General features: G+C 35.8%; 1 protein-coding gene across 1 annotated transcript; it reads right to left on the reverse strand.

Moving 5' to 3' along the window:
- Nucleotides 1-294: 294 nt before the first annotated feature.
- On the reverse strand, nt 295-13,329 carry LOC120279232 (signal peptidase complex subunit 3B). The gene is made up of 6 exons (XM_039286105.1): nt 13,090-13,329; nt 12,374-12,421; nt 11,160-11,222; nt 2,711-2,764; nt 1,826-1,912; nt 295-611 (listed from the first exon to the last, which is right to left on the reverse strand). The coding sequence occupies exons 1-6, from the start codon at nt 13,213-13,215 to the stop codon at nt 486-488; spliced, it is 504 nt and encodes a 167-aa protein (XP_039142039.1). The 5' UTR covers nt 13,216-13,329; the 3' UTR covers nt 295-485.
- Nucleotides 13,330-13,444: the final 115 nt, after the last annotated feature.

The following is a 13,444-nucleotide window of genomic DNA, read 5'->3' on the forward strand; positions in this document are numbered from 1 at the left end:
TTTTCGTCTGTTTTCCTTCAATCCAAACAAACCTTAACCCTAATTACTAATTATAATAACAACTCCAACAACAACCATTAGCTTCCATAATTTGGCTCTTGTAACCCTAGAAAACATGAATATGAAACCACATGAACTTATGCCATACAAAAACCTTTGCCTACTAAAAGTCCATGAGTTAAATCAACAAAGAAATAACTTCTATATATATATTTTGAATTTAATACCAGTATCAAATTATGCCCTGATTGATCATTCTCTAGGATTTAAGTTTCACTATTGTTGGATCGAAACTTAAAAAACAAGGGATGATACACCTATATAATAAATTTGCAGTATCAGTCTTTAGTTCTTTCAACAGTTAAAAAAACAGCTTACAGACAAATTAATTAGCTAAGATGCTGATCATATTAATTTCTGTCTAAAGAAGTGCTGCTCATAATCTTTTTTGATATATAAAGCTGTCTTTGACAACTAAACACATTTCATCTGTATGAATCAGGCAGACGATATCCTGTCATCACAATTTTGTCAGCAAACATCTTACCGGTCTTAGGCATGACGTGCCAGTGCAGTGTCAAGTTGAAGTCTTTTCCTCGGAGGTTGCTTCCCTGTGATAAATACCTTGTCAGATTTTAATCTCATTGTAAGAGTAAGTAGATCTGCAAATAATGTCAGGCATTCCATCGGCATTGTCCTCAAGAGCCAAAAACAGGAAGATACGTAGAGGTGATGGAAGCATCGAGGAAAATGTGATACAATAAAAAAAATGAATAATTATATGGTGGGGGGTACCATAACCCCACAAAAACCAACATAACAAAACAGAACAAAACAAGAAAAATTTGCAATGGGCTGTGTTTGTTTTTGGATAAACACATCTGTGGTTTCTGTAGGGAAAAGGGAACAATTATTGAAGAAACTTCAATAATCTAATGAGCAAATAAATCATTCATCATGTTTAAAATACTAATGTAGTGAAAGATCTGAATCACACAATAGTGAAGATTAAATGATGAACCAAACGCCCACAATAAAGAGCACAAAGTTGCATTAACAATAGAGTATGGTAGCTTCATAATATTTTTGCAGGACAAAATCATCTGGGACAATGTCTAAATTTTCAAACTGGTGTATGCAAGCCTTTTATATTAAACCTTATAACCTTGGTAGCTGCATATAACTCCCCTAGAAAAGCAATAATCATTGTACATATAACTCACATGAGAGGGATTTTCTTGGAAGTAATCTATCATGTCAAAGAATTTTCTTTATTTATGTATAGATCTGTATAAATAATCTTAAAGTCTGATAAAGGGAATACTCCCTTTAGTCTAGGGCAGTTTTAAGTCTTGACTCAGGGAGGAATTTGAATTAATGACAACGATTTCAAGGGGTCTATAAGCACAGATCAGTGAGTTTTAAAAGAATCAGGGATAAGAAGTCACTAGAATAGACATACAAAAATTATGAAAACAAATTAAAATAGTCTTCCTCTGCTTTCTTGTCATAAACCAAATATTGTTTGATCAAGGCATGTAATATTACTTTCCTTCATAGAGAGACCAAATCAAGACAAAAATATAAGGAGAATTAGCCAGTGAGCTGTTTTAAAACCAGAAGAAGAGAAAATTGATATTTTGGTTGATTATCAAGGTACATGCGTATATTTGATTATTATTGAGGTTTGAGTAAATTTTGTTCAGAATTTAATGGTAAAGAGATTTGACTCAGATGATACAACTATTAGAAAATGCGACAAGAAAATATCAGAAAAAACATGAGGCAATTAGCTCAATTATTGGGTCAAAAAGAATAAGCTTGCCTGATCAACAAAACGATATTTGTTTGTTGTATGGATCCAAAATTTTGCATTCTCTTTTGAGGGTAAGATCCCATCCCAAAGTGAAACCTGCCATCAATGTTCAAATACGTAAAAATGTAATAGCTTTTGACAAGATGACTGTCAATGAACTTGATGAAGACCATTATGACATGCATATCAGATAACATCATCAGAAACCACTTCTTTATTATACATAATGCCAATAAATCCCCTTAGTTTTGTATTGGTGTATTGGTGTCAGAGTTCCAAGACTCCAGAATAATCAACACACCCAAGTTCTAACTTCGCATACACATATTTAGCCCAAATGTCCTGAAGTACTATACATTAATTGCAATTTTTTTTTTTTTTTAAAATGCCATATTGAACTAAGAAACAAACATGCTCACATAATTTGTCAATCTCAGCATTAGGAATTATTGTTTAAGTATCTGGAAACATTCATTCAGGTATCTGAAGAGATCAAAACTTAAAATCTGCAGCATTCATAAAGCATATACTGCAGAGCTATTAACTGTTTCAAACACACAATTTTCAATCATGGAGATCAAATATCAAGCAGGAAATCTACTTTTGATTAAAGTCCAAATGTTCCTCCACTAGGAGAAAAATAAGATAGCACAGTGAATATTTAAAAATGCATTGGCAAAACACAGTGAACTGGATAATGGAAATTTTCATATTTGATAGGAAGGCATAGATTGTGTTGTCCATGACACCAAGATTAATTCATAAATGAAAAAAAAAAAAAAATGTTTTACAGATAATGCTTAATAAGCAAGACAGATGCCATTTTCTGGTTGTCAAAAAAGTTTGGATAAATCAGATTGCATCTCATGATAATCGGCTAAAACAATCTATTACCTGATTTAGAGCATTTTGAGGTGTCTCATACTCAGCAGCCACAAAGACAAAAACCTACAATGACAGTAAAAAACCTTAGAATGTTAAATGATTGATCAAACATGAAATCATCTAATGATTCTCGATCTTATGAAGAAACCCACAAGGAAAATAATAAGACATATAAACATACTAAGCATTTCCAAGAACACAATCTGTCATTTAACATTCACCTCTTTTTTTTATATATGAATAATTCAATATAAGAACTGTTTTGAGCCATCAAGAAATTGAACTAGCCAGAAAGTTCTATTGCACATATAAAAACAATAATTGCAACTAAGATAACCAGCATAAGGCACAAAAAACAAACATTCCAATCTCTGTTCAGAATTATCCCCAGGCATCTCATTTGAAGCTTTGAACACTTCATTTAACGGCCACTATCCTAAAAGGTAACTTTTCTATTGAATACACAATTTATCATGTCTATTGAGCCCCAACAATGTCATCAATTTTCAAAAGTGACAAACTGCCATGAAGTTTGTTAGAGGGTTTAAGCTCAAGTTTCATGCGAGTACTTCAACAAAAGACCTCCACAGCAACGCACATTGATATGACCCTGATCATCAAGTGTGGCAATTGGTTGGGGTTGGAATAAGTTTAGTGAGGGGTTTTAAAATTTGGATTTGTTATGGAGGGAAACTTTTAAACCAAACTTACTGAAATTTAATGTAATTACTAATGAAAATAAATAGCATTAATTGAATTGATATCATTTCAACCAATAATTTATATTTATTAATAGTATAATAAAACTTATATTTAATAATAAGATTTATTCAACTAATTGAATCCTTAAAAAGAAAATGATTCCTATACCTTGAAAGGCTGGTTGATGGGTATGGAATTACCTAGTTTGGGATTACCAGCTTATTTCACAGCCAAACACACCCAAGAAGTTCATCAAATAACCTAGCTCAATGCATCCATGGACTATAAACCCACTTCAAACATTTGTAGTTTTTAAATAACAAAAGATCCAAAATAATGGGAAGTATCATGAAAATACTTAGCCAGATCTGCCTTCATAACATTTCGTCCTCAAAGTTTTATCTAGGGGTGTAAATGACTGGCTTGAGTGAACCAAGCCTCCTGATCACAACTCAAATGGTTTTAGGCTAACCTTGAGCATGGGTCATGCTTAAACAGACACCGATGTAGAATCTGGCATATCACCTGACTGCCGGAACATCGGCGATAAAACGTACTCAAAAACCACATTCTGATGTGTCCATTGTCGCAGAAACATATATTCAGCTCTCTGAAGAAATTTAGAATAGCTGGAATCAGGTCCAGGATTGCATAATATAATCGTAGGAACACTACCTACCATATGAATAGGCTTCCCGTATTTACAGTTTGATTGCCAGTTTCTCTGAGCACCAATTAAGCCCTTCCAATGGTTCAACCGAAGATATTAAGGTGCGACGTCATCAATCACATTGTACATTACATCGTTCCTGAAGACATTTGCATTAAAATCCATGTGACCACAGACATAGTTATGTGGTCCCAATGATCTAGCCCAAACAGTTTTGCCCGCCCTGCTCGGGCCCTCTAATATTAAGCTTGTTGGTCAATCAATATCCGTTTTAAGAACATATATATTATTCCTTCCCGGCCGTGCAGCGTCATTAATAATAAAATTATCATTTAACCACTGCGCAATACCATTACTAACAAAGAAAGATGAACAATCCCATTTAGATTGGAAAACAGGGATAGTTGGTACAAATAAATGATCAGCATTAGCCTTTAGGTTATGATATTGAAGAAAAAATGACCTTGGATCCTCTTCCTAATAACCTGCCAAGAAGCTTCGGCGGAACTAGCATTCAAGGCCTCAGCATAAACCTCGGACAGATTGAGAGGACCATTCTGGGAAGATCTTCCATGTATTTGGAACTCCTCCCAGTTAATAAAATCACCATTCTTCCCTACATAATCCTTTACGTCGGAAGAAGATCTTGCAGTCTGAATAGAGGATGAAAGGCTCTAGAGGAAGACAGATGATGTAGATCAAACAACCTCTAATTTGTTATCTGCGTCTTCCCCTCCAATTGAAATAGGACATGTAGGTGTGGTTGACCATCATCATGAAGCTCTCTAACAACTCTTATGAATTTCTTGTTACTTGGTAATGAAATTGCAAGTAACTGCGACAATTCATCCTCCTACGACAAAGAACACTGAAGATAGGTAAGGGAAATTTCTGGCACTGAAACAAAATCTTCGAGGAAGAAGTGGCATAATTTGAAAAAAAAAGTGTCACCGAAATGAGCTCCTTCAAGAACACATGTTAAAGTAAATTATTGTTTAATATATAGGTGTTGCCCCCTCACCATCGGCGGCCAACCGAGTTAATATTACCGGATGGCCGTCCGCCGGGCCCACTGCCACGTGGACCAATCAGAGGCCGTTATTCAAATAAAAGTTGGCGCCAACTGTGGAGAACCCTAGATGGACTGGTGCGCATGGGTCCCTCCCGTCCCCGCAGCTGTCCTTCAGTCCTACAGCTGTTAGCGAGTGATAGGCGGTACCGAATTTTAGAATCGTTCCTAAGGATTCCTACAACTTAGGCCAAAACTAGGGCGTGAATCTTGGAATTCTATATGAAACAATTGAAATTAGCACACCATGAAGTCTGACAACTTTATCTATGTATAGCAAAGCCAACTTCTCCAATGAATCCCTCATATGAATAGCCGGAAAAGGAGCCGACTTTGTCAATCGATTAACAATTAATGAAATAGTGTCATGAACATGTGATGTGCAAGGCAATCCAAGTGAGGTGTTTCCACTTTCTACTCGGGAATCGGCAAAAGGTTGTAACAATCCTGTTAGCCGATGACGCTCTGCCTTCACTTGTTGGCAAACTAAGCATCTTGCCACGAAATCAGCTCTCTCGTGCTTCATCCCTGGTTATCAATAGATCTCTTTGATCGTTCGATATAACTTGGTGCTTCCTAGATATGCAGCATACACTAAAGAATGAACTTCCAGAATCATTCTTCTAAGTTCAAAGTCCCTAGGAACACAAACGCGGCCTCGAAACTCCAAGATACCATCTCTAACTTTGAATTCACTAGCTTCACCATTTTTAAACTTACGCACCATCCCGAACTAACTCTTTATCCGATTTCTGTGCCTCCTGGATTTGCTCAAGCAATGGTGGCTTCACTCCCCAAGTTGCCAATAGAATTCCACCGGCCTCTATTTCAAGCTTCACTCGAACTCCCGAAGTGTAACAACTACGGTATGATATCCTCACATAAGCCATTGTAACTAACAACTTCTTACTTAAAGGATTTGCTAACACCATTCGCCTTTTCGAGGATGATAATTGATGACCAATAATAATCCTTAGTTCTAACCATCTGTGCTACCTTAAATTCAATTCCTTTAGAGCATATACTTCAAGCTTTTGTGGTATGTGAAAATCCAACATCTTTCACCATATAGGTAGTGCCGCCAAATCTTAAAAGGTAAATATTACTGCAACGAATTGAAGATCATGAGTAGAGTAATTCAACTCATGCTTTTTTAACTACCAAGAAGTATAAACTATCACTTTCCCTTCCTGTGTCAACACACAACAAAGGCCTTGCTGAGAAGCATCACTATACACTACATACTATTTCCCACTAGAAAACAAGGTAAGAATTGGCGCTAAAGTTAACCAATTCTTCAACTCTTGAAATTGCTTTCACACTTCTTGTCACAGCTGAATCATTTACTTGTAGGTCAGCTGCGACAAATGAGATGCAATTTGGGAAGATCCTTCCATAAAACATCGGAAGTATCCCGCTAGTCCAAGAGAACTTTGAAAGGCATAACAAGGAACTCATAATACCTACACCAAATACGGAATGCCGTTTGTGGTACATCACTCTCCTTTATATTCAACTGATGATACCTTGACCGAAAATCCATTTTCAAGAACACCCTTGCTCTTCTTAGCTGATAAAAAAGATCATCAATCCTGGGCAAAGGATAGTTGTTCTTGATGGTCACTTTGTTTAACTACCGATAATTTATGCACAATCTCAAGGAACCATCCTTTTTCTTTACAAAGAGTACCAGTGCACCCCAAGATGACACGCTTGATGGAATAAAACCCTTGTCCACTAAATCCTGTAATTGCATTTTTAATTCTTTTAGCTTAACTAGTGCCATCCTATATAGTGAAATAGAAATAGGAACAACAAATAAATAGCAAACTTAATCTTCCGATCTGGAGGTAATCCAGGCAACTTCTTAGGAAAGAAGTTCGGGAATTCCTTCACTATAAGGATATCCTCCATTTTAGGTCCCATGATCATGGGGTCCATTGCATGTACAAGGTATATTTGATAACCCTTGTGAATCAACTTCTCGACCTCAATTGCGAGAACACCACTTTGGGCCCCTTAGCTCCTTGAAAAGTAATATCTTTTCTCATAACATTTGATGGCGGCTTAGTACCTGTTTGACCAATGCATACCAATTATAGCATCCAAATTCCGAATCTCCACTGGAATCAAATCTACCTATGGTTCAATCGCATCAACTCTACTTGGGCATCCTTTAAACTCCTCACTTCTAACTATTTCCTTACCAAGAGGAGTTTGAATAACTAACAAGCGATTGAGAAAAGACGATACTCTATTAGCATGGCATGTAAATGCAGAGATGAAAAGACGTCTCAGACACAAAATCAATCATTCAAACACAAGCATCATGCTCGAAACAGACATAATACTTGCAATCACGTACGGTCAGCCTTCAGCACCTTCATTGGTCATGGCAAAAACTCTAGTCTAAGATCCTCTTTAGCTGCGGAATCTTACCGGCGACAACTGACTTAGTAATAGCAGCAAGCTGTGCACCACTGGATAACGCAGGATGACTAGAAAAAGGGGATGGTGATGTCAGTCTTGAATGACTCTTCTAAACATGTTGACGTAAGAAGATGACCTGTTCACCTACACTGGAAGCATCAATGTGCTCCTAAAGATCAACCATAATGGAATATACTACAAATTGGACAACGAGGCACAGGGCTAGATGGTCTTGGTCTTGGTCTTGGCATCCCACCGGCATTAGCTAAACTCTTTTAGCTGCCCAATTATTTGGGTGGTGTATGAATAAAACCTGTGGCTACAATTACACCATAGCACTTTCACTTCTAATCCTCTTAGAAGACAACAAACTTTGGGTTCTTCCTCCTAACAAAATTCTCTTGAACCCTTCGGCTTTCCTGAACCAGCTTTTTTGCCCGCAAAGCCAACTATACCAAATCTTTATTAACTCTGTGCCTATAACTGCCATATTCTCTCTAATGTTCAAGTTTAAGCTTCCTTCAAAGCTAGCCAAGTCTTTTAGCTCTATCTCATACTAATGTTCAAGTTTAGGCTTCCTTCAAACTTCGAACACAACATATCCTCGATCCCTGCCAACTCTGGTACAAAGCCTCCTCCAGATACAAAGGACAAAATGCTAGAGGCAACCAAGTGCGAAAATTTAGAACAGACAAGAATATTGGAAAGCCCAACAAGTGTCGATGTTATGTATGTGGAGAACTAGGACATTTTGCAAAAGAATGTCAAAATAAAAATGTTAATAGACAAAGAATAATGATATATGAGGAGCTAGACTTAGATCCACAAAGGGATATTGTAAGCCTCAATGATGGGGAAGATCCCAATGATTCAAATATATGTTCTTTCTCAGACAACGGGGAAGATCAGAAGGAAAGATTGTTATTTCTTACAAAACCATTTCTAATGATCCAAGCAGGATTTATAGATTGGAATCTAGAAAGCTAATAAAAAAACTCACAGAAGAACAGCAACAATGCATACATCACTGGAACCATTATCCAGAAGTTGATATATCAACAACATTTGTTATTTTTGCCGAATAAAGCCACCAAAAAGAACAAGGACAACTTGTTTGAATTGCAAAATATTGTTATGCTTATTCTGCGCAGAACTAAAACTTCAAATGGAAAATCCTTTAGGTCTAGAAATATTACCAATAACAAAAATAAACCACAGAAAACTCATATTGGAACAAAGCATAACACATTATAGAGCTTGAATAGAAATTAGAACTCCTTTTGAAAGAAAAGGGAGATATGGAGGCGAGCTTAATAGCCACACAACTAGCTGGGTTACAAATAGGAGAAACTAGTGAAACAGTACATATGGCCTCTATAGAAGAAAAAATAACATCCCTGGCAGCTATCCAAAACAATCTCCTAAATTTCATAGCAATCCTACAAATAAATGAAAAATCTTACCCGCTCAAAGCAATATTAGATACAGGAGCATCTCGTTGATGTGTCAAATACTCCGCATTACCATCATATTGCTATGAACAGTTACCACAACCAGTAAATCTACATGGCCTCAACAACACAGAAGAAACTAGACTTAGAGTAAAAACAGGAAGCATCATCCTGAACAAAGAAAAATACCCTCTACCACTTATGTAACCCCAGTAATCTCAGGAGAACTCCAACTTGTCGTAGGAATGAACTTTATACATTCTTTCAAAGGAGGAGTCAAGATAGAGGGAGGAGCTGTGACATTCTACAGGAAAAGTGACATATTACAAACTTCTCCAATAATCAACAAGTCCCTGATATTGGAAGAAGAAGTGATTATAAATCACATCAAAGAAATCAGGTACAAGATTATTTGTTCTACAATATTGGTAGTCTTACTGATTTTGAACAACAAATAATACCTATACTCAATAAGTTGGAGGAAAATCAAATCATTGGTAATAATCCTCTTACAGCATTGGCAGAAAAATAAATTCTCTGCAAGCTGGACATTATAAATCCGGATATATCTATACAAGATAAACCCATTATACCTTCTCCAAAGATGGCAGAAGTGTATAAAAAACATATTACTGAACTGATGGCCTTAGGAGTTATAAGACAATCTAATAGTCAACAAACATTCAGAGCAAATAAGAGGAAAGAGTAGAATGGTTTACAACTACAAAAGATTAAATGATAATACATACAAGGATCAATATACTCTTCCAGGTATTGACTACTTACTGATGATAATTAAAGACAAAAAAGTCTACAATAAATTCGACTTAAAATCATAGTTACACCAAATAATAATGGATCCCAACAGTATTGAATGAACTGCTTTTATTTGCCCCCAAGGACATTTTGAATGGTTAGTAACGCCCTTGGTCTAAAAAATGCCCTTCAGCATTCCAAAGAAAAATGGATAATATTTTTGGAAAATATTCTGATTTTATCTGTATCCAAGTCTTTCAACATTCCAGCCAACAGCGCAATTGGGCATCTTTCATTTGGTTTGTCGACTTTCTCGAAGTCTTCTCCTTATCTCTTCGCAAAACATGACTAAATATGTTTATTTAGTTATGTTGAGTTTTGTTTTCTAAAAATCTTTGAGCTTGAGATCTTTTTATATATATATACATATTTCCTAGATTTCGAGTTGTAAGTATGAATTAGTTACAAATTTAATCTCCGTTGACTTAACATATGAAGCTTTTGACTTTTACATGTGTTTAAACATCTTCAAGTTTTTTATTTAATGAATTCTTCAAATCTCGAAATTTTATGCCTTGTAAATCTTTAGAAATATTTTGTTTCTTCATTTGAATTTTCAAATCCTAACTCATTCATATTTTTGAGTTTTGACGTGTCATTATGTTTTGGTCAGCATGTTGCCTCCTAAGAAAAGTTCCATAGACCAAGGTAGGTGTAGTTTGCCATTGCGATCACCTTAAAAGATGAAGCTTATCAACTACAACTTAGTTTGAACGTGGCATCTTGAAAGATGAACCTATGCACAAACTTTAGAAGGGAGCATAGCCTATTAAAAGGTATATTACCGACCTTTAAAATTGGCAGGTTTGGCTATATAATCATCTCAAGTGAAATTATGATTAAAAATTTAGTTGGAGTATGCACCTTAGAAGGTGTTCTCCATAAACCAACTTTAAGATGAAGCACTGTACCATGAAAGGTGAACTTTGCGCTCTGATTTTAAACATGAAAACACTATAGCAATGTGATCACCTCAAGGGGATTGCGATTAGGCATGTGGTTGGAACATGGCACCTTGAAAAGTGAGCTCAAGAGACCAACCATAAGACAGACCAAGGCATCTTAGATAGTGAACTCCACAGGTTAATCTTAAGTTAGAAGTGTTGCACTAAAGAGATCACATTTCCTATCATTATCTGTTATCTGAGTTTCTAGCAAGTAATGCAAGGATATGCCAAGAAAAATTGCAATGGGGAGGGTATTATCAAGAAATAACATGTATCATGGACACAACTGTCTAATCTACATGTAGTACTTATTCAGCATCAACAATAAATTAAATTATTAAAAAATAGAAAGGTAATATTAATTTTAAAGAACCTGTTTCGTGTTCCAAGTGAACATTGATTGAAGGTCTGCTGATATATTCATTGTCAGGCTAACCTGATGAACACAGAATTAACAAAAACAAAAACATAAAAAGCTAAAGATAACCAAGCAGATACATTCTTGACCAAAGAAAAACTGTTACATAAGTATCTTCAAATCAGTAATGACAAAAGCACAACCTAAGCATGAATAAAAAAAAAGAAAAGTGATTCTAACCTCCACATCATCATAGAATTACAAAAATAAATTGATATTTGGTACTGCAAAGATAACTACGTAAACTCAAGGACAAGTTCTTAGTCAGCATAACAGAACTGTGGTTTAGAAAGTACCATAAATACCATGTGTTGTTGTATTTAGCTCTGACACAATAGTACAAAGATTAAAAGGCACATAATATTCTCAACTCAAGATGTATCAACAGTCAAGTCATAAGACTCATAACTGTCACTTGCTCAGTTATGAAATAAATAAGCTATATGTCCCAAAGCATTGAAAGGCATATGGGAATTTTAAGAGACAATTTGCACAACTTTCGAATTTTGTAAAATTTGTGATAAGTGTCATTTGACTTGTAGGCCCAGGATGAATTGTGGTCATTTGAAAAATGACAGGTTACTGGCGATTGCCATATAAAGGCAACTAATGCATGGCATTAGTCAATAGCTTACATTTATTTTCAGGTTACAGACAATTGAAATTTCCTTTGAAGAGAAGGGGAGAAAACACAGATATTCATAACATTTTATCTTTGCACATGCAGAAACTAATTCATACATTGTTTAGAAATCCCCTTCTTGCATACACCTAATGGTGCATAAAAAGTATGCCTATAACACCTAAACAATCATATATCTGAGCAATATACATCATAGAAAGCTACGCAACCTAAGTCATAAGATGCAACATTTTAATTAAATAAGATATAAAAGGAAATGGCTCCACCAAATTCATTTACTATAAGCTGTGTTTACTTCTTCCTAGGCCTTCTCATAAAGAAGTAAAAATATGACTATACTTATATTTCTAGTTTCTTATAGAAGTTATCTCAATTATTATGTCTAAATTCTGAACGTATAGGTCACAAGATATATCTTCCATGCATATGATAATTAAAACAGCAAAATGCTTGAAGAATCTTACGGCACAATGCAAAAACACATCAATATGCTTAAGCCAGATAAGGATGCAATAAAAATACTTACCTCGTCATTGCCATTTGGTTGCTTTTGAAACCAATTTATATTCAAGACCTACAAGATCAAATCAACCAAAGATAAAAGGTATCAAGCCACGACTACGATTTTCCAATAAGAAACAATTAAGGAAAACATAATGCAAAAGAGGCCTAAATGACAAGGGGAAAGATGCAGAGATTTCAGTGGAGTCACTAAACAAAAGAAATTCAACTTTTAAACCACATGACAAACTTTTAAATTCTAAATTCTTACAATTCCACTTGCCGCCTATAATTTCACCCTTGGAGCACACAAGAGCACCAAATCAAAGACCAAAAGATACTCAAATGTCAAACTTTTAATTAATAAATCAGTTCAAATCAAACTTTTAAATAATAAATAAGTTCAAGTAATTTTTCTTTTAAAAAAATCGAGCAATAGGAACAAGCCACCAATAAGAAAGAAAGCATTCCTTTTCCCTAGAATTCCCCTATCAATAGAAACCCAAACGGAAAAAAAAACTAGTGGTTGATTTACTTAATAATTCATTCAATCTACCATCCATGCAACTATGCTAGCTTCAATTCTTAAAAAAAATCCACAATTTTATCTCGATTCTTTATATCAAAACAAAAGATCAAATAGATAAAATCAAAATCGAACCAAACACCAAAATCACAGAAAACCTAATTAATGAAGATTTGGGACGGATCTACCAACCCAGCGTTTCACAAAGCCCTAACCTTGATTTCAGCGGTAGGGGAGGAAGCATTGAAGTTATCGGAAAGCGAGGCGATAGAGCACATCACCGCCAGAATGGTCACCGCGAAGGTCACCACGGCGTTGGCCCGGTACCCGAAGGAATGCATCGCCGCTGCTCCGGTCTCTACTCCTCCTTCTTCGCCGCGCCTTGCCCGGATCAAGGCCGAAGAAGCTGGTTCTCCGGCGAGGGTTTTGGTTTAGGGTTTTGTCGGCGTGGCTGGGAGCGTTGACGAGAATTCAGGTGTTCTTTCCACGTGGCGTGAAATGATTGGGCTTCATTACGTGCAACGAGATCCACGCATCATTCGTGGATTACACGAATCCCAAAGCTCACAT

The sequence above is a fragment of the Dioscorea cayenensis genome, chromosome 16 (assembly GCF_009730915.1).
Source record: "Dioscorea cayenensis subsp. rotundata cultivar TDr96_F1 chromosome 16, TDr96_F1_v2_PseudoChromosome.rev07_lg8_w22 25.fasta, whole genome shotgun sequence".
Taxonomy (NCBI): domain Eukaryota; kingdom Viridiplantae; phylum Streptophyta; class Magnoliopsida; order Dioscoreales; family Dioscoreaceae; genus Dioscorea; species Dioscorea cayenensis.